The 21,484-nt window shown below is 40.7% G+C and overlaps 1 protein-coding gene across 1 annotated transcript in view; it reads right to left on the reverse strand.

The window, feature by feature from the left end:
* The window catches only part of LOC124621921 (1-phosphatidylinositol 4,5-bisphosphate phosphodiesterase-like), a 603,554-nt gene that overhangs the window by 75,047 nt on the left and 507,023 nt on the right, over nucleotides 1–21,484 (reverse strand). Inside the window, exon 19 of the mRNA XM_047147427.1 lies at nucleotides 20,796–20,973. Coding sequence (XP_047003383.1) covers nucleotides 20,796–20,973 — 178 coding nt within the window. The remainder of the gene's footprint in view (nucleotides 1–20,795; nucleotides 20,974–21,484) is intronic.

Here is a 21,484-nt window from a genome sequence, read left to right on the forward strand (position 1 = left end):
AGTCAACAGCACATTTCTCCTGTGCGAGTGATGCGTTTACTCCGAGAAATAGAGTTGCTCCATGCTGCAACGTCGACTATAGTAAAAATTTTGTGATTTAAGAAGGACTCACTATAGAGGTGCATTAATGTATGGACCTATGCGAGTCAGATGCACATAACTATCACTTATTTGGTATCATTTTGTAAAAATAAACTGTCACAGAGTTGTATAAAGAAAGAGAGAGAGAGAGAGAGAGAGAGATCTGAGATTTTATCATTGTAAACCTATGCGAGAATATATTGTAATTCTATAAAAGATAATTCAATCAATCTCAATTTTTTCTGAAATGACTTTCGAGAAAGTAAATTGTGCTAAGCCTCTATAGCAACTTTGGACATTTGGTTGATGAAGTCTGCTGGTGGATTTGCAAGCACAAAGGAATTTCGATGTGTTACCTGTTATTAATAGAAATCTGCAAACGGCTGCACTTCATATCACCAAATGTGGACTAAGTTGTACAGACTCAGATTCAGAGGATCCTATACAACCTTTCCTATTTATGAACAATAAAAGTTTTACAGGCAACCAGAGAATATCAGCACTTGCTTCTGCTCTATGAGATAAAAGAGATTTCACCACTAGAGGTTTAATATTCTTTCTAGGTTAAAATCTTATTGCCAGACATTTTTTCACGAAGACTGAATGATATATGCTCATATTCTGTAATACTGTGGAGGTACAATAAGAACAGCAATTTGTGCCCTAGTAATTAAGCCTTTCAAGCATTAGCAAGAGAGTTTTTGCTTATCTGTGACACAAACTTTCTCAGGCAGTACATAGAGATTTAGACATTAGTGCATCGCTATTAGCTTCAAGTTATAAAAGTTTAATTGTTTTTCTTTCATGATTAATTGCACCTTCAGCACAATATTTCCGCACACACATACAACAATATACACAAACATAATAAGGGATATAACGTAGATTGTACAACACATGGTTGTGAGGGATACTGGACAGTGGGTTTGTGGATCATTTCAAATACTCTTCTTGGAGACAAGTGTGACCCAAGCTTTCTTCCAAAAACTGGGCATGGGTTTTTGTTTCAGGAATCTGTGATAGATCATAGTTAACAGATGGGTTAACTCTAGCACAATTGGAGATAAAATCTGTCATCGGGCCCAGAAATTTCATTCAGTTTTAATGATTTCAGCTGCTTTTTCATCACTGACGCCAATGTCCATTTCACTCACCTTTCCAGTTATTCAAGAATTAAACTGGGGCAATACTCTTTACCTTTGAGAGCAGACTTAAGCATTTCTATTTTGGTTTGCCACTCTCAATTTCTGCTCCAGTCTTGTCCATGAGTGACTGGACACCAACTCTGGTGTCACTAGCATCCTTTATAAAGACCAGAAATTCTTTGAATTTCATGAAACATCTTTCCACAACATGATGTCTGTTTACAAAAACCAGAACTTTGTCCACAAAATTTTTCTACACCTTTCTTTTACTTATTGTGCATGTTCTCCTTCAAACTACTCTCCTCCACAACTGATACACCACTTCCCATGCCATTTCCACTTCCGGATGCAGTCTTGGTACATCTCTTGCTGGATCACGTGAATTGCCATTTGTGAATTTTCTTTTATTTTTGTCTATCATTCCAAGTCTTCATCCTTTTAATGGGGTTTTCAATTTCGTAAATTAAAAAAAAAAAAAAAAAAAAGTAGACAGGTGCCAGGTCTGGAGAGTATGGAGGATGAGGCAGAGCAGTGATTTCATTTTTTGTGCATAGTCATGCATCAACAGGGATGAATGCATGGTTGTGTTATTGTGATGCAAGAGTCATAAATTGTCATGCCATTTTCCAGGCACACCCATCACAACACATCCCGATAGGACCACAGATTAATGGTTTGTCCCTGTGACATGAATTCATGATGAACTAATCCTTCAACATAAAAAAAAAAGCTATCAGCATGGCTTTGACATTTTGACCTGATCTTACAAACTTTTTTTGGTCTTGGAGAACTTTCCCGACTCACTGTGAAGATTGAACCTTGGTCTCAGCATCATAACTGTAGACCCAGGTCTCATCACCAGTTATGATTCTCTTAAAGACCATCTCATTCTCATTTGCACGATCCAAAAGCTCTTCACAGATTGTGAGGTGAAGGGCTTTGTTTGTGGTTTTGACTCATGAGTTGTGGGACAAACTTGGCAGCAAAACAATGCATTCCAAGATGCTGTGTCAGGATTTAATGACATGATCCAATGGTCCAACTGAAATGTTACATTCTTCTGTAATCTCTTGGACTAGTCTTCGAATGGCACATACAATTTCACTGACATTCTTGACATGAGCGTCGTTAGTAGATGTCGAAGGGTGTCCTAAACGGAGGTCACCTTTAACTTCTGCCCAGCCATTTTTAAACCATGTGAACCATTTGTAATACACAGTACAGCTTAAGTACTCACCACAATAGGCTTCCTGCATCATGATTTAGTGTGTCTCTGGAAAGGTTTTCTCAAATTTCATCTAAAATTTAATGCAGATGCAATGCTCCTCTAACTCTACTATATCGAAATTCGCAAATTGTACGACACAGTGTTCTACTCTATACAGCACTGAACAATAACAGACATACAACAATGAAACTTCCAGCAGTTACACATTGCAGTTACACATTAAACAAAGTTGTGTGTAGGGATGCCAATCACATTTCGCTCCAACACATCATTCGTGCAAAATTACAAATGTTTCAGAATTTTTTGAACAGACCTCTTATTCTGCTGTACAGAAGTCACTGAAGATGTCACACACAGTTCTCTTGATAGCCAAATGTGTTTCATTCAGCATCTCTCTGTCTATACTCCCATGCTCTGTTTTACACTTATTATGCAGTAGTCTTTGTTTCTATAGATGTTTCTTTACAGTGATTGTATACCATGGAAGACCTCTCCCATCATGAAGTGCTCTACTCAGTACATATCTATCCAGTGCATGGTCAACTATTATTTTAAACTTGAGCCACAGTTCCTCTACATGATCCCATCCTGAGATAAAATTTCAAGTTCCTCATTGGGACATGACACTATTGCTTATTTGTCTAGTTTGCTGAATGTATAAATCTTTCTGCTTGTTTTAGTGGTCCTTTGCATTTTTGTATTCATTGTTGCTATAACTGCCCTAATATATTTCCATCATGAGTGCAGTTCCAAACCATCGATTCTAGGTAGGTTTTGTCATGTCCCCTCACTAACAAAACTGTAATTTTCCCAGTTGATGTTAGATGATTAAAGTCTCCTCCAATGATTACAGTATGTTCAGGGAACTTAGGTACAAGCAGGGGATTGCCTCTAGGAGCGAGGTACAGTGGGGACTGTGTGTGCCCCGGGATCTCTACGTTAGCTATGAAGGTCCTACAGGAAGCCTGAAAAGTGGCAGCTAATGAGGCTCTGGTGGAGCTACTATAGGCCCAGCAAGCCAGTAGTGGATTATGATTTGTGCTTTCAAAAATAGAACGGGCATCAGAAAGGACACCTAAGGAAGGATTTAATTGATGACGAACTGGCTATAAACAAGGACTAAAGCCATCGGCACACGGACCGTGCATCCGAACGTTAAGCATTGAGCGTGCCGAGTTTCTGACGTCATAGCATGGAAGAGCACGTTCAGGGGTCTTTCTGAACGTACAGAGCAATATCTGGCATGCCAGATATTCCGAGCGTGCGTCTGAGCGTTGACCAATGAGATGGCGCAACGCCACCTACGTCACACGATCGCCGTCTCCCTACAGTACCGAGTTGTGAGGCGCCATATTGGCATTCATTTCAAGGCTATATGTATATATGCCATTTCTGAGTACCAGCAAATTGAGAATAACTGGAAAACCCGTTGTTAGCTGTGTGATACGTTCCAATAAAATAATGAGAAACATCATATTCTTGGCAAAAGAATTATTGTAACTTGCGTATTATGAGAGTAGCCAACAACACACTGAAGATCCGTCCAAAACACATTGTTCTTGGTACAATTTGTTACAATTAAATTTCAAGTAGTAATATATCTACAATTAAGGTTTTCTGCAGGAGCTCACATACTATGATTAGACATTTGCAGTCTGGTATTGGTGTAGCGTAATGACTAGCGTCATTGCACGGTGGAAAGATGTTTGATGGGGCGGTGGCTCGCGTCGTGCCACTTCCGAATATTCTTTCCTAACATTCGCGTTTTTATTGGGTTCTGATGCTTTATTATTAGTTTAATATAAGTATATAGTATAATATTTGATGTTATATAACTGCAAGTTCACCTTTTTTTGAGGGGTGACTTTTTTCAATTGGCTTAATCTACAGGACAGCTTGCGCTACTTGTATAAAGATATTTTGCTCCTTTTTGTTTTACGCTTCATAATTCACACGATGCAAAGATTCTGCTACTGGGTTGGAACACTGATCAAGTAAGACTGACCTTGGGGTTTTACTAAAATGTGGGAATGATGAAATAATGTTTATCTTATGCGGAGAAGTATTCCAAATTTGTACCGCACTGTTTGTAATGGAACTTTTATAAGTCTGCGTCCTTATTGATTGGACATGGTACTTTCCTTTTCGTGGATGATGGAGGAAATGTGCATTTTAATAGAGCTAATGTGGGAATTTTATGCGCGCCCGTTGAGTAAACAATGTCATTTACGAACTGGAAACATCCCTCAACTGCCACTGGAGTGCGTTGCTATCGCATATATCACGTTAAGGCCCACGTGCCGTATGCACAAGTCACATAGTTCTTGAGCGTTCAGCAGCAAGTTGAAATTGGCACGCTCAATGTTAACGTTCGACAGCACGATCTGTGTGCCGACGGCTTAAGATTTGGAACATTAAATATACAAATGTTGACTGGAAAGGTGGAGCAGATGGTAGATATGATGGAAAGAAGAAAGTTAGACCTATTGGGGTTAGCTGAAATGAGATGGAAAGGAGAAGGAAGGAGAGAACTGAGGAAAGGCTACTGACTGTACTGGAGTGGAAATGAGGAGGGAAGGAGAAATGGAGTCGGAATAGTAGTAAGAGATGGATTAAAAGAGGAAGTGAAGAGAATAAGTGATAGGATGATGAAGACCAAAATATCATTCAAGGGGATGCCCATAGAGGAAATAAAAGAGTGTGCGCCGCAGGTGGGTTGCACTTCTGAGGAGAAGCAAGTTTGGAGATGAAATGCAGAGGCAGGTGGGAAGGACGAATATGAGAGTAATTGGGGATTTAAATACACACATTGGAAGAGAAAGACAAGGCTGCGAAAGTGTGCTTGGACCAGAGTGTTGGGACTGCCAAAATGAGGAAGGTGAAAGACTAAATTAAAAGGAAGGTCAGTGTTGGCCATAATATTGTTGTTTTATTGATGGCCAAATCGATTTTCAATCACATAGTGATTATCTTCAGTGCTGTGGTGTACAAATTAAACTCATAGACACTGGTATCTAGTTATCATTAACCAAAGCTGAGAAGTGATCACAATAATCTTCAGTTATTGTGATCACTTCTCAGCTTTGGTTAATGATAACTAGATACCAGTGTCTATGAGTTTAATTTGTACATCACAGCACTGAAGACGATCACTATGTGATTGAAAATCGATTTTTACATCCTTAAAACATCAATATTATGGCAAACGCGGACCTTCCTTTTAACTTAACATATATGGTCGTTGTGCAGACAGCACTCCATGGAGTCACCAATCAAGGTGAAAGACTGTTGGAGTTCTGTCAAAGGAATGGCTTGCTGGTTGGGAACTCTTGGTTCAGGAAAAGGGAGAGCCACAAGATTACCTGATACAGTCAAGACTTAAAGAGAAAGTTGATAGTGAGATGAATGGGAACATCATTGACATTAAGGTAATACCATCAGAGACCTTGGATAGTGACCACTGTTTGCTGGTAATGAACCTGAGAGGGACTAAGGATAATAAAGGGACAGCAAACCAGGAAAGATGTATAAAGTATGGAAGTTGAAGGAGGAAGAAAGCAGGCTACAGTACCTACAAGTACAAAGGAAAGCATCCCAAAGGATGAACCAAAAATGATAGAAGAGGAATGGGGTAGATTCAAGGGAACATTAGTAAGCACGGCGGAAGCAATACGTGGAAGGACAAGCAACAAAAAGAGACAGAAAGAAACACCCTTGTGGAATGATAAAACAAAGGATATAGTACAGAAGAAGAATAGAGCCTTTAGGGTATGGTTCCAAAAGAGAGCAGTAGAGACAAGAAAAGAGTATCAGGCAGGAAAGAAAGAAGCAAAAAGAGTGGTGGTGGAGAAGAGAAGAAAGTGGATGGAACAGTGGACCAGAATGATGGAGGAGGACAGTGAAGGTTCAAACAAGGTGTTATATGGGATGATTAAAAGTAAGAGGAAGAACGGCATGACAGATTATGCTCGAATGGTGAACAAACATTGACAACATGTATAGAATATGGAGGAGCTCAAGAACATGTGGAAGGAGTGTTTTGAAGAACTCCTGAGCCTGAATGGAGACCTGGATGAGGAGGAACAAGCTGAGGAGAAAAAAAGAGGAGGAACAGCAAATAGAAAAAGACCTTGCATGGGGAGAAGTGGAAGAGGCATTGGTCAAGATGAAGGGAGGGAAGTCACCAGGTCTGGATGAGCTAAGTGTAGAGATGGTGAGAGCAGCAGCAGAGGTGGGGATACAATGGCTATATCGAGTAATGAAAATTGTGTGGAGACAGAAGACAATCCCAGAAGACTGGAAGAAGGGAATAATTGTTCCGATCTCAAAGAAGGGGAATAGAAAAGAGTGAAAGAACTGTTGGGGGATAACACTGATGAGTCATTGTGGAAAGATTTTTGAGAAAATTTTGTAAGCATGACTTCAGGCAAAATTAGAAGTAAGAATGAGAGAAGAGCAACATGGCTTCAGGACAGGAAGGTCCATGGTGGATCTAATTTTTGCTCTAAGACAACTGTAGGAACAGCATTATGAATGGTAAGCCCTGGAGAACAGAGGAGTAGCAAAACAGAATATTTGGAGGATAAGGGAAATGTACCATGGAAGAGTGAGCTGTGTGATAGTGGGAGGAGAGAGATCAGTTTGGAGAAGAATGACCTGAGGCAGGGAAGCGCACTTTCACCATTACACTTCATTGTAGTGATGGATGATATAATGAGTACAATAGCACAAGTAATTGGTGAAAGGAAGATGAAAGCTATGGTGTTTGCAGATGATCTGATGATTTGGGGGGATAAGGGGGAGGAAGTACAAGAGCAGTTGGGCGTATGGGAATAAACAGTACAAGAATGTAGGATGAAATTTAGTATCAGTAAGAGTAAGATGATTATACAACAAGAAAGAAGGAGAGAGGAACAACTGGAATAACAATTTATGGGGAACGATTGAGGAGAATGGAGAGTTTCAAGTACCTAGGAAGCCTGATACAGGAAGATGGAAAAAAACGACAGAGAAATAAATGAGTGGGGGAGAAAGCAGAAGCATTTCAGAAGAGTGTCAGAAGCCTGATATGGAGCAAGGATGTACCCCATATCAGTAAAAAGGTTATATAGCAGTCACACTATGTCCCAATCCTGTCACATGCGTCAGAAACCTGGGTTATGAAAGGAAGAGAGAAAAACAAAGTACATGCTAGTGAGATGAAATTCTTGAGAAACAGTGACAAAGAAATGACAGGATCAGATAGTTAATGATGGTGGAACCATTACAGGAGGAGATAGAAAAATCAAGGCTGCAATGGTATGGACATGTTAAGAGAATGGAGGAGGATACACGAGATGAAACGGGAAGGAAAGAGACCAAGAGGAAGACCGAGAGACAGATGGCTGAAAGGAGTAGAGGAATGCGTCCAGAAGAAAGGAGAAGACTGGACCAAGGTGAAGACGGAGAGATGGTGGTAAGACAGAAGAGGATGGAGAGGCCTATGTTCCATACAGACCCGGCAAGAGGCTGGAAACTAACCAAGATGATGATGGTGATGATGATGATGGTGAGATTGATGAGGTACAAGCAAGAATTTTCTGTTACACTGGAAGTGGAGAATAGTGGTCGACAGAAGTATCCAATTATAATTTTATGCTCATCCTTGATACTCACTCTAGCCCAAACAATCTCCCATGCAGCTTCAATTTCTATCTTAGTTGATTTGAGTTTTATGTCTACTGCGAAACACATACCACTTCCATTTGCCATTAGTCTGTCCTTTCAGTATATGCTAAAATTTTCCTCTGAAATTTCACTGCTGCTAGTTTCAGAATCTAATTAGCTTTCTATATCTAATATTATGCAAATATAGTTTTTAGATGTGGTTCAAACTCTGACACTTTCTTGTGAATGGTTTAGCAGCTAACCATAGGATTTTAATACGGTCACCTGTGGGACCTTTCTTTGGCTCTTCCACTGATATTTTCAGGTTTCCTGAAGTCATCATTATCTGGATTGGATGGAAATTCATCTAATCTAAAACACACTTCTGTGCACCCTACAGACAGCCAGCCACCTGGGTAGCTGTCCCTGATCCTAAGATGTGTAGTGCAGACCTGACTCATTTAGGGGGATCCTATAGTTCTCATTTTTGTATAAACTTCATTTTTGCTCTCAAATGGATGACAAAACTTATCACTGATTAAGAACATACTGTGTGCTGATGACTACAAACATGATCTGCAGCTCATACTGGAACAAACTAAAACTTCAATTAGCTAAAACTGACTTGGGATGAACCAACTTGGCACATATAGCCACCATGCTATAAATAAATATGTAACAATGTAAATGTATGAGTCCATTATTTAAACCTTTACAGTAATTAATTTATAATGGAAAATTAAGAGTTTACAAAAGTTTAGGTCTACGTCTAAATTTACTTCACTACTCTGTAATTCACACCTAAGTGCCTGGTTCTCTTATTTTATTATGATGGTCATTTCTCTTTATGCAGGTGGGCGTCAACAGAATATTTTCAGATTCAGAGGGGAATGCTGATGACTGAAATTTCATGAAAAGATCTCACCACAACAAATGAAACCTTCGAAACTTCCTAGCAAATTAAAATTCTGTGCCAGAGCGAGACTCGAACTTGGAACCTTTGCCTTTTGTGGACAAGAGCTCTACCAAGTGAGCTACTCAAGCATGTCTCACGAGCCATCCTCACAGCTTCACCTCCCTCAGTGCTTTGTCTCCTACCTTCCAAACTCCACAGAAGCTCTCCTGTGAAACCTTGCAGGACTAGCACTCCTGGAAGAAAGGATATTGCGGAGACATGGCTTAACCTCAGCCTGGGGGATGTTTCCAGAATGAAATTTTCATTCTGCAGTGGAGTGTGTGTTGATATGTAACTTCCTGGCAGATTAAAACTGTGTGCTGGGCGAAGACTTCAACTCGGGACCTGTGCCTTTCGTGGGCAAGTGCTCTACTGAATGAGCTACCCAAGCATGACTCACAATCTGTTCTCACAGCTTCACTTCCACCAGTACCTCATCTCCTACCTCCCCAACTTCACAGAAGCTCTCCCTGCAGGACCAACACTCCTGAAAGAAATGGTATTGTGGAGCCAATGCTTAGCCTCTGCCTGAGGGATGTTTCCAGAATGAAATTTTCATTCTGCAGTGGAGTGTGCACTGATATGAAACTTTGTGGCAGATTAAAACGGTGTGCTGGACCCAGACTTGAACTCGGGACTTTTGCCTTTTGCGGGTAAGTGATCTACCAATTGAGCTACCCAAGCATAACTCACGACCAGTCCTCACAGCATCACTTCCACCAGTACATTGTCTCCTATCTTTCAACTTTATAGAAGCTTTCCTGAAAAACTTTTCATGACTAGCCCTCCTGGAAAAAATGATATTGTGGAGACACGGCTTGGGCACAGCCTGGAGGATGCTTCCAGAGCACTTGCTCGTGAAAGGCAAAGGTCCCAATTTTGAGTCTCTGTCCAGCACACAGTTTTAATCTGTCAGGAAGTTTCATATCAGCACACACTCCACTGCAGAATAAGAATTTCAGACAATGTATCCTTTGCTTTAATGATTGCCACCCCAACTCTCTGACTCTCTCGCCCCTATTTCACAATAGTACAAACTAGTCTGCCCTTCTTTGAATTTTTTGATGTCCTCCGTCAATCCTATCTGGTAAGGACAGCATACCACATAGCACTACTCTAGCAGGATGGACAGGCTTAGTGTAGACAGTCTCTTTGGTGCATCTGTTGCATCTTCTAACTGTTTTGCCAGTAAAATGCAGCTGTTGGTTCGCATTCCCACAACTTTATCCAAAGGATTGTTCCAGTTTAAGATGTTCATAATAGTAATCCCTTGGTATTTAGCTGAATAGACAGCTTTTAGAGTCATGTGATTTATTGTGCAAAAAAATGAAACTGATTGCATTTAGCTCACACACTTTTCATTATTTTTGGTCAATTGCCACTTTTCACACAACATACACACATCAAAAAAAGTCTTGCATCAATCTGGTTCCCAGAAATCCTGAAGACTGACATTGATTGTGGATATTGTATCACAGACCTGCCCAAAGATGTAAACAACTACGCATGGGCAGCGCCTATTAGACAAAAGGGGTCCGACAGCTGATCAGTTCCAGTCATTCCACCAGAAAGGAGGTACATGGCTCATGTTGTCTGTAGTTCAATCATGCCTAGACTGTCAATACTGCGATTCAATCGTGTCCACATTTTTGCTTTGTGTCAGGAAGGGCTCTCAACAAGGGAAGTGTCCAGGCATCTCAGAATGAACCAAAGCGATGTTGTTCGGACATGGAGGAGATAGAGAGAGACAGAACTGTCGATGACATGCCTCACTCAGGCTGCCCAAGGGCTACTACTGCAGTGGATGACCACTACCTATGGATTATGGCTCGGAGGAACCCTGACAGCAACACCACCATGTTGCATAATGCCTTTCATGCAGCCACAGGACGTAGTGTTACAACTCAAACCATGTGCAGTACGCTGAAGATTCTGAACCTCACTCCATACGACCATGGCGAGGTCCACTTTGCAACCATGACACCATGCAGCACGGTACGGATGGGCCCAACAACATGCCGAATTGACCGCTCAGGATTGGCATCCCGCTCTCTTCATCTATGAGTGTCGCATACGCTTTCAACCAGACAATCATCAGAGACGTGTTTGGAGCCAACCCGGTCAGGCTGAATGCCTTAGACACGCTGTCCAACGAGTGCAGCAAGGTGGAGTTTCCCTGCTGTTTTGGGGTGGCATTCTGTGGGGCCAACGTATGCCACTGGTGGTCATGGAAAGCGCCACGACGGCTGTACGATACATGAATACCATCCTCTGAGCGATAGTGCAACCATATCGGCAGCATATTGGCGAAGCATTCGTCTTCATGCCCCCATCTTCATGCCCCCATAGTGCACATCTTGTGAATGACTTCCTTCAGGATAACAACATCGATCGACCAGAGTGGCCAGAATGTTCTCCAGACATGAACCCTATCAAACATGCCTGGGATAGATTGAAAAGGGCTGTTTATGGACAATGTGACCCACCAATATAAGCTGACTCTCCGTTGAGGAGTGGGACAATCTGGACCAACATTGCCTTGACGAACTTCTGGATAGTATGCCATGACGAATACAGGCATGTGTCAATGCAAGAGGATGTGCTACTGGGTATTAGAGGTACTGGTGTATACAGAAATCTGGACCACCACCTCTGAAGGTCTTGCTGCATCGTGGAACAACATGCAATGTATGGTTTTCATGAGCAGTAAAAAGGGTGGAAATGATGTTTATGTTGATCTCTATTCCAATTCTCTGTACAGGTTCCGGAACTCTTGGAACCGAGATAATGCAAAACTTTTTTTGATGTATGTAGATATCTTGACTAAATCCTTTTGCAGCTGGTTTCAGTCTTTGGATGATTTTACTAAACAGTAAATGACAGCATCATCAGCAAACAAGCCAAGAGGGCTGCTAAGATTGTCTCCTAAATCATTTACAAAAATGAGAAACTGCAGAGGACCTGCAACATTTACTTGGGGAATGCAAAATATCACTTCTGTTTCTCTCAATGGCTTCCTGTCAATCACTATGAACTGTAACCTTTCTGAAAGAAAATCATGAATTCACTCACACAACAGATGATGCTCCACAGGCATGCAATTTGATTAGGAGCCACTAGTGAGGAACAGTATCAGAAGTCTTCTCAAAATCTAAAAATATGGAATCCATTTGCAATCCCCTACTGATAGCACTCATTACTTCATGAGAATAAAGAAGTATTTTTGTTATGTTGCATGCAAGTGATATTTTCTGAACCCATGCTGTGTGTCAACACATCATTTTGTTCGATTTAATTCATAATGTTCAAGCACAGTATATCTTCCAAAATCCTAATGCAAGTTGACGTCACTGATAAGAGTCTGTAATTCAGCAGCTTACTCCTTTTTTCCTTTTCTGAATATTGGCGAGACCTGTCAAACTTCCCAGTCTTCAGGTGTGGCTCCTTTGCTGAGTGAGCACTTGTATATGCTTGCTAAGTATTGAGCTATTACATCAGTATATTCTGAAAGGAACCTAACTGATACACAATCTGGACCAGAAGGCTTGCATTCATTAATGATTTGAGTTGCTTTGCTACACTGAGGATATCTACTTCTAAGTTATTCAAGTTGGCAGCTCTTCTTGATTTGAATTCTGGAATGTTTACTTCATTTCATTGGTGAAGACATTTCAGAAAACCATGGCTCCACTTTAGTGGCAGTGTCATCAGTATCATTACCATCACTATTGCACAGGGGAGGTATTGACTGTGTTTTGGTCTTGATACTTTACATATGTCCAGATTCTCTTTGGATTTTCTACCAATTTCGAGACAGTTTCACTGTGAAAAGTATTAAGAGCATCTTGCATTGAAATCAATGCTAAATTTTGAGCTTTTATAAAACTTCACCAATCATGAGGATTTTGCATTCTTTTAAATTTGGCATGCTCCTTTTGTTGCTTGTGCAACAGCGTTCTGACCTGGTTTGTGTAGTATGTAGGAGTAGTTCCATCTTTTATTAATTTATTTGATAAAATCTCATAATTGCTATGATACTATTTCTTTGAATTCAAGATACAGCATTAGACATTACAAAATACACAAATATTATTGACATAGGCACAGTTTTGGTATAAGTGTATTTTCTACATAAAAATTAACATAACATGTTCTGTAAAAATTACTTCAGAATAACTTTGAATTTCATTTTAATTACATACGTATTTTGATTCCTAACATTTTACGTGGTCCTATACAAAGTTCAAATAATTTAGTATAGCTTGATTTTTCCATAACTTTATTATATAAACTTTTAAACTGATTTAATGGTATCCTGTCATCTCTGTAGAACTTTCTAAACAGTAATTTTACATAAAATAATTATACTGAAAGAGCCCAGTAACATACTTTTTAGGTTTAATCGCATTTACACTCACTAATATACTGCACTGTCCACGAGAAACAGCCACACTGCCAATGGCAGTAAGTAGCAATTTATCTTTTCCTACACTGTTGTTACTATCACTACTGTTACTATGAGAACATGAAGCTCAAAGATATTCTCAGTGGGTGGAGACACCACTGTATTTCACCTGCCCCCTCTCTATCTATCATCATCATATCATCATCAGTAATGACTAACAACCAGCATTGTGCCCTGCATGTGTTCATCAGTTACATACATGGAACAGCTGCATTTTAATACAACAAAGTGTCCATCTGGTCTTAATAAAACTAACTTTTCCAACTCATCATACAGCTGCGCTTTTATAGGGCATCCCAGCCTACAATACTATAGGAAATTTAAATTTTTTATCATGGACAGAGATGAGTATTATACTGTTGTATTTCTATGCATCATTCTTCTGTTCTTTTAATCAAGGTGCAATCTGTGTTCTCTTCTGAAAGAGCAATCTCTGTTCTCTTCCAATAACTGGTATACTTTCTCTGCAGAAAGCAACTGTGGTATTTCACAGTTAACAGTACAATTTTTTGTAGGCTGTGACAAGAATAATGTTGGGCCCTTTGGATTTTTAGTGATTTCAAGTGTTTTCCAAAAGTACTAGCAACTGAATCAAAGCAGTATTCCTTCATTAGTGCCTGCAGTATTCCTTCATTAGTGCCTCAAGAATTTGATAAGGTCCTGAGACAGGATTATGGTATAAAAGTCATTGGAGGAGACACTGTCTTTCTGGAAACAGTTCACATTTAAATTAAGACATGCATACTGCACAACTCCAGTTGTCAGTCACAATGCTAGCTCATACAAATTAATACACTGCATTATCTTTTCGTTTCACCTTAAGATCTTACATTCAGTGCACAGTTGTTCTAGCCATTTACACATGCTGCTATACAAGTGCTGACTTATTTCTGTGAAGTCCAAGGACAGTACAAAGCCTGTACTAAGATGTAACATAGCCCAGCATTCTTTGAATAGCCAATTAGAAGGTGTGGGAGAGAGGCCATGTGGCTGCCTTGCATGTCTGCCTGTAGAGAGCCTCTTCCAATTTTCACTCTCTTGTGTATTGTTCCTGCTCCATGGTGGATGGCTTTAAGCCACCTGGCACTACCTGCCTTGTACTGCAGCTACCTTTGTCTCTCTTGCAATTCTCATCTACCCTCTTGCTATAACTTATTTTTTCTCCCTGTGGCAGAATCTTATCTCTCTCCAACCCAAAGAAATTCGGGTCAATATAAGAAAGGACTCAGTGGCCTCAAAGTTAGCATCCAGACACTCATGGACAGCACAAGAAATGTAACTAATGGTAGACAAATAAAAAATACTGAACTTCATTTCCAATGTTCCTTTATTGAGAGAGATACATATAAACTGCTCCATTTTATTTCCCACAGCTCTGTAGAGTTGAGTGATATCGATATTTGTGTCAGTGACATTGAGAAGCACCTAAAATCCATAGAATTGAATGAGGTTCCGAGACCTGACTGAATCCTTGTTAGATTCTATACATACACTCCTGGAAATTGAAATAAGAACACCGTGAATTCTTTGTCCCAGGAAGGGGAAACTTTATTGACACATTCCTGGGGTCAGATACATCACATGATCACACTGACAGAACCACAGGCACATAGACACAGGCAACAGAGGATGCACAATGTCGGCACTAGTACAGTGTATATCCACCTTTCGCAGCAATGCAGGCTGCTATTCTCCCATGGAGACGATTGTAGAGATGCTGGATGTAGTCCTGTGGAACGGCTTGCCATGCCATTTCCACCTGGCGCCTCAGTTGGACCAGCGTTCGTGCTGGACGTGCAGACCGAGTGAGACGACGCTTCATCCAGTCCCAAACATGCTCAATGGGGGACAGATCCGGAGATCTTGCTGGCCAGGGTAGTTGACTTACACCTTCTAGAGCACGTTGGGTGGCACGGGATACATGCGGACATGCATTGTCCTGTTGGAACAGCAAGTTACCTTGCCGGTCTAGGAATGGTAGAACGATGGGTTCGATGGCGGTTTGGATGTACCGTGCACTATTCAGTGTCCCCTCGACGATCACCAGTGGTGTACGGCCAGTGTAGGAGATCGCTCCCCACACCATGATGCCGGGTGTTGGCCCTGTGTGCCTCGGTTATATGCAGTCCTGATTGTGGCGCTCACCTGCACGGCGCCAAACACGCATACGACCATCATTGGCACCAAGGCAGAAGCGACTCTCATCGCTGAAGACGACACGTCTCCATTCGTCCCTCCATTCACGCCTGTCGCGACACCACTGGAGGCGGGCTGCACGATGTTGGGGCGTGAGCGGAAGACGGCCTAACGGTGTGCGGGACCACAGCCCAGCTTCATGGAGACGGTTGCGAATGGTCCTCACCGATACCCCAGGAGCAACAGTGTCCCTAATTTGCTGGGAAGTGGCGGTGCGGTCCCCTACGGCACTGCGTAGGATCCTACGGTCTTGGCGTGCATCCGTGCGTCGCTGCGGTCCGGTCCCTGGTCGACAGGCACGTGCACCTTCCGCCGACCACTGGCGACAACATCGATGTACTGTGGAGACCTCACGCCCCACGTGTTGAGCAATTCGGCGGTACGTCCACCCGGCCTCCCGCATGCCCACTATACGCCCTCGCTCAAAGTCCGTCAACTGCACATACGGTTCACGTCCACACTGTCGCGGCATGCTACCAGTGTTAAAGACAGCGATGGAGCTCCGTATGCCACGGCAAACTGGCTGACACTGACGGCGGCGGTGCACAAATGCTGCGCAGCTAGCGCCATTCGACGGCCAACACCGCGGTTCCTGGTGTGTCCACTGTGCTGTGCGTGTGATCATTGCTTGTACAGCCCTCTCGCAGCGTCCGGAGCAAGTATGGTGGGTCTGACACACCGGTGTCAATGTGTTCTTTTTTCCATTTCCAGGAGTGTATTTTGCAGCAGAGTTAGCTCCCATTTTAAGCATAATACATCGTAAATTCATATAATGAGAAAGTAGTTGTTGCAACGAAGCATGGGTCACATCTGTCTATAATAACCAAAACCCTGTGGTTGAAGAAAAGCACATGTCATCCCCATTAACAAGGAAAGTAGCAAAAGTGATCCACAAAACTACCAGACAAAATCTATTACATCCATCTGTTGCATAATCTTAGAGTATACTGAAAGCTGAATAATGGTGTATATCTAACAGAATGACCTCCTCCATGCTAATCAGTATGTATTCCAAAAACATTCATCATGTGAAATCCTATTTGTACTTTTCTCACATGACATCTAGCAATCCATGGATCAGGGTAATAGGATACATGCATTTTTTACTGACTTCTGAAAAGCATTTGAAATAGTACCACACAAAATGCTTACTGACCAAATCTTCATCATATGAAGCATCAAGCAAAATTTATTATAGAAGTGGAGATTACTTGTTAGGAAGGCTGCAGCAAGTTATCATGGCTGGAGACTCATCAACAGGTGTAGAAGTAACTTCATGCATGTCATAGGGCACTGTGCTGGGACCCTTGTTCTTCATGTAATATCATAATTACCTTGCAGATATACATTTTTGCCAATGACGCAAATGTTCAGAAATGTAAAATTGTGCATGTCATAAAAGGAAAACAGAGGTATCCTGTATCTGCAATTTTAAGTACCTGCAGTAGTGCTCAAAAGTATTTTGACAAACATATTAATTGGATTAATTAAAAACAAATATAAAACATGGAAATCAGTAATTTATTTCATTGATGGATATTCAGTGTTCTACAGAATAGTGAAAAAGTAGCCATTGTTCACAACATAATTGAGTGTAATAGTGTTATGGGGACTGGTGGAACAAAAGTATTTTGACACTGTTGAAAAAAGCATTTTTATCAATTAATTATCATCTACTGTAATAAGAAAATCAATATTTAGTGGGATATCTCTTGGCTTTTATGACAGCTTCACACCTTGCCAGCACTGAGTCGACCAGCTTTTGGAATCGATCAATCAGAATTTTATCCTACTCATTTTTGCGAGCTTCAAAAAAAGCATCTTTGCTTGAATAATTTTTTATTCTTATACTGCAGTCCAACTCCTCCCTCTGATATTCTATAGGATTCAAATCCAGACTTTGACTTGGCCTCTCTGAAACCTTGATTTTTTTTGCATTTTGAAAAATTACTAATATGCTTGGACATGTGCTTATGATGGTTATCTTGTTGAAAATACCATCCAGCTGGTGTGTGGTGTTTAGTGTATGGTAGGATTTGAGTCTTCAATACTTTTTCATACACAAACGGATCCATATTACCTTTAATTCGAACTAACGGTCCAACTACAGAGCGTGAAAAACATCTCCAAACCATCACAATGCCACCTCCATATTTGACCATGGGAATCTGGTACCAAACGTCATATCGTCTATTTACATGATGTTGAAAACATTTGATACCATCAGATGACATTAAATGAAGTTTGCTCTTGTCACTCCACAGAATTTTAGACCAGTCTGAACTTGTCCATGATCTGCGCAATTTTATGAACGCAAGTCGGGCCTTCCTGTTTTTCGTAGATACTGAAGGCTTTTTCATTAGTTTCTGTCCATATACTCCAAAGAGTTTCAAGCATCATTTGACAGTGGAAATGCAAATGTTGACGTTATATTTTTCTTTCAGTTCTCTTGTATTATTAGAGCTGACTTGTGAACATCACTTGTTGATAACTTTTTAATGATATGATCAACTTTAGGAGGCCTTTTTTTAGATGTCCACTGTGAGGCTTATTTTTGGCAGTCTTTTGTTTATTATACAATTTTTTCCATGTACTAATGAGCTGATTAGACACTTTAAAAATATAAGCAACTTTGGTTTGTTTCAGTCCTTGCTTTAGTGCATTTACCATGGCGTTTCTAAAGCCATTGGAATATTCCTTACATTTTGGATTATTGAAATAATCACTGTAAGTAAATATCAGTATAAATTAGAACTAAGAAGCAAGTAACAGCCATGAATTCATGGATCAAATTGCATGTCAAAATACTTTTCAGCTCACTGAAAGTCAGATTCATCCAGTAGCACAAAGTGTAAACAAGTGAGTCACAATCTGACACCTTCAAATAGTCATAGTTATACTGCTCATCACTATACTCAAGGCACTGTCCAATAGGGTTTATTTTAAGAGAAATAATAATGAATTTTATGTTGTCAAAATACTTTTGAGCCTTACTGTAGGTGAAACAGCTATTAAAAGATATGTTCACATAGGCTCAGACACAGGTACATCAGGTCACAGACTTGAGCTCATTGGTGGGCTCTAGGGAAATGTAATCAGTTTATAAAGGAGATTGCTTACTAAACACTCATGCAAGCCAACCTACAGTACCAAATAAGATTAACAGGGGTAATGAAGATATACAAATAATGGAAGGATCAATGGTAACAGATTTAGGAAACTGTCACAGAAATGCTGCAGAATTGATGTGGTAGATACTTATACTGCGGATGCTTCCTACAAAGTTTCAAAGAGCAGTTTCAAATGAGAAACCTAGGCTTACCCCGTGCATATCACTCCTGCATGGACTGTGGAGACAGGATTAGACCAATTACAGTGCTCAAAGAAGTTTTTAAGTGATCATTATTCCTGCACTGCACACATGAGTGGAATGGTAATGACCTCTAACACAAGGCACCATGCTAAGATCACTTCCATGCATTTCACTGCAGTCAGCAGAGTATCTATGTATGTGTAGATGTGGAAAATTATTACAAGATTTATGGAACATACGAGGCATCAGTATACGGCATCATGAAGTCTTCAAATGCATAGAAGGAAGAGAATATAAGATGGGTATTGTGGTTTTTAGTGGAATGCAAAAAGAGAAGAGGTGATTGAAAGAAGGGGGTTATATACATTTTTAATGGAGTCAGTAAGGATAAAAAGCAAATGCTGTAGTGTCCACAGCTCTGTACACTAAGTTCATAAAGAATGCTTATAGTTGTGAGGTTGCTCATGAAATGCCCCTGCAAGTTGGTAAGATTTATAGGAGTGTAAAATGTTTATATAAATGGTATGTACGCACCAACAGATGCAACAGCATATGCAGAAAAAGAAGAGGTTTTTGATAGACAGGCACCCTTGTTTTATAATGATGTCGTACTCATGGACGATTTTGGTGGCTGTATTGGTAGAAAGAGGGAAAACGAAACAGCTGGACCTTTTGTGAAGGACACAGTAAAAGATAATGTAGTCTGATTAATAGATGTGAGTCACCAGTTTGACTTAAAAATCTTAGAATGGTTTTCTCTGCACATAAAATAGCAAATATCCAAAATGAATTTTCATTTTGCAGTAGAGTGTGCAAAGATTTGAAACTTCCTGTCAAATTAAAACTTTGTCCAAGACTGGGGCTCAAACCTGGGCCCTTTGCATTTTGCAGGCTAGCACTTCACCACTCAAGCCAGCCAACGATGACTCATGACCCACCCTCACAGATTTACTTCCAAATTCACAGAATTTCTCCCGTATAGCTTGCAAAACTGGCACAACTGGAAGAAAGACAAATGAAGTTTGGAAGCTGCCCAAAGTAAATCTGTGAGAATGGGCCACGAGTCACACTTGGGTAGATCAGTTGCTAGAGCACTTGCCCACAAAATGCAAAGGATCTAAGTTCAACTTCCAGTCTGGTACACTGTTTTAATCTTACACATACGTACTTGGACTCAGCCCACAGTAAACTTGCAGTCAGTAACTGACTATATTACGACAAATAAAAACACCTGTATCAGATGGTTTGAAGTATGTTTGAGTGCAAAGAGGACCATCCTGTAGATCACATCACTTTTTAGTGAAGGGGGATGTTTATTTTTCTTTTAGAATACACAAACAACAAGACAGGGACAGAACAGCAATGAGTAGCATTGCTGCAGGTATGGTGAAAAAAGCTGTGACAATGAATCTTGTACAAACTGGGATTGGAAAGGAAATTTAAAAATAATCTATGCTGAAAAAACTGATCTGGCAAACCCTTTAAGATAGATGGCAGTTATCCTGTAAAAGCCAACTTACAAATTATTATGTGAGGAATCTAGGAATGTATTATAACCTCAAACATTTTGCTAGGGACCACAAGGCAAAATCAGATTAACTGTACTATACGAAGAGGAATTTAAGTAGTCATACTTTGCACATTTCATATGTGAATGGAACAGGAAGAATCTCTAACACCCATCAAAATGAGATGTACTCTGTGCGATGCATTTTCATGGTGGTCTGCAGAGTTTGTATGTATATGTAGACTGGTATGCAACTCACCTGCGGCCCTTTGTGACCTCCTCAATGGCAGCACACTGTTCACTCTGGGCAGCGAGGCTGTCCCGGTGGTGCCGCCTATGCAATGCCTCCAGCTCCTTCTGCTGCCGTCGTGCAGACTTCTGGTAGACTTTCTCAGCTCGTAACGAGTCTAGCGTGATTGCATCAAACTCCATCACCTCTGTTAAGAAATTGTTCCCATAAGTTAAGTGCATGATTTTATAAAAACACTGCCTGACTAAAAAGTGAAGCACCCATAAGGGAAGAGGAAACAAAATAAAACTTCATGTTATAACAGTGATTACAAAATCAAGTCAAATTTGCAAAGAATGTGACAGTATCAGTACACTTATGAGTATGATGTATTACACAACGTGTGGCCTGGATGCACGCAATGTTACAGTCAAGAAGGTTGTCATTAAGCCACTGTATCCTCTCCTGAGGCTTGCTGGTACACAGCTGTTGTTAAAGGTACTTGATATACTGGACTGGAAAGGAGTTGACCCCCAGGCTGATTCCACACGTGTTCATTGGGGAAAGATCTGGGATCTTGCTGGCCACAAGAGTACCTTAACACTATGCAGACAGTTCATATAGACTCATCCCAAGTGTGGACAAGCATTGTCCTGTTGAAAATGGTGCCACAGTACTGTCACACGAGAGGTAACACACAGGGATGCAGGATGTCTTTG

The sequence above is a fragment of the Schistocerca americana genome, chromosome 7, assembly GCF_021461395.2.
Source record: "Schistocerca americana isolate TAMUIC-IGC-003095 chromosome 7, iqSchAmer2.1, whole genome shotgun sequence".
In the NCBI taxonomy this organism is placed as follows: Eukaryota; Metazoa; Arthropoda; class Insecta; order Orthoptera; family Acrididae; genus Schistocerca; species Schistocerca americana.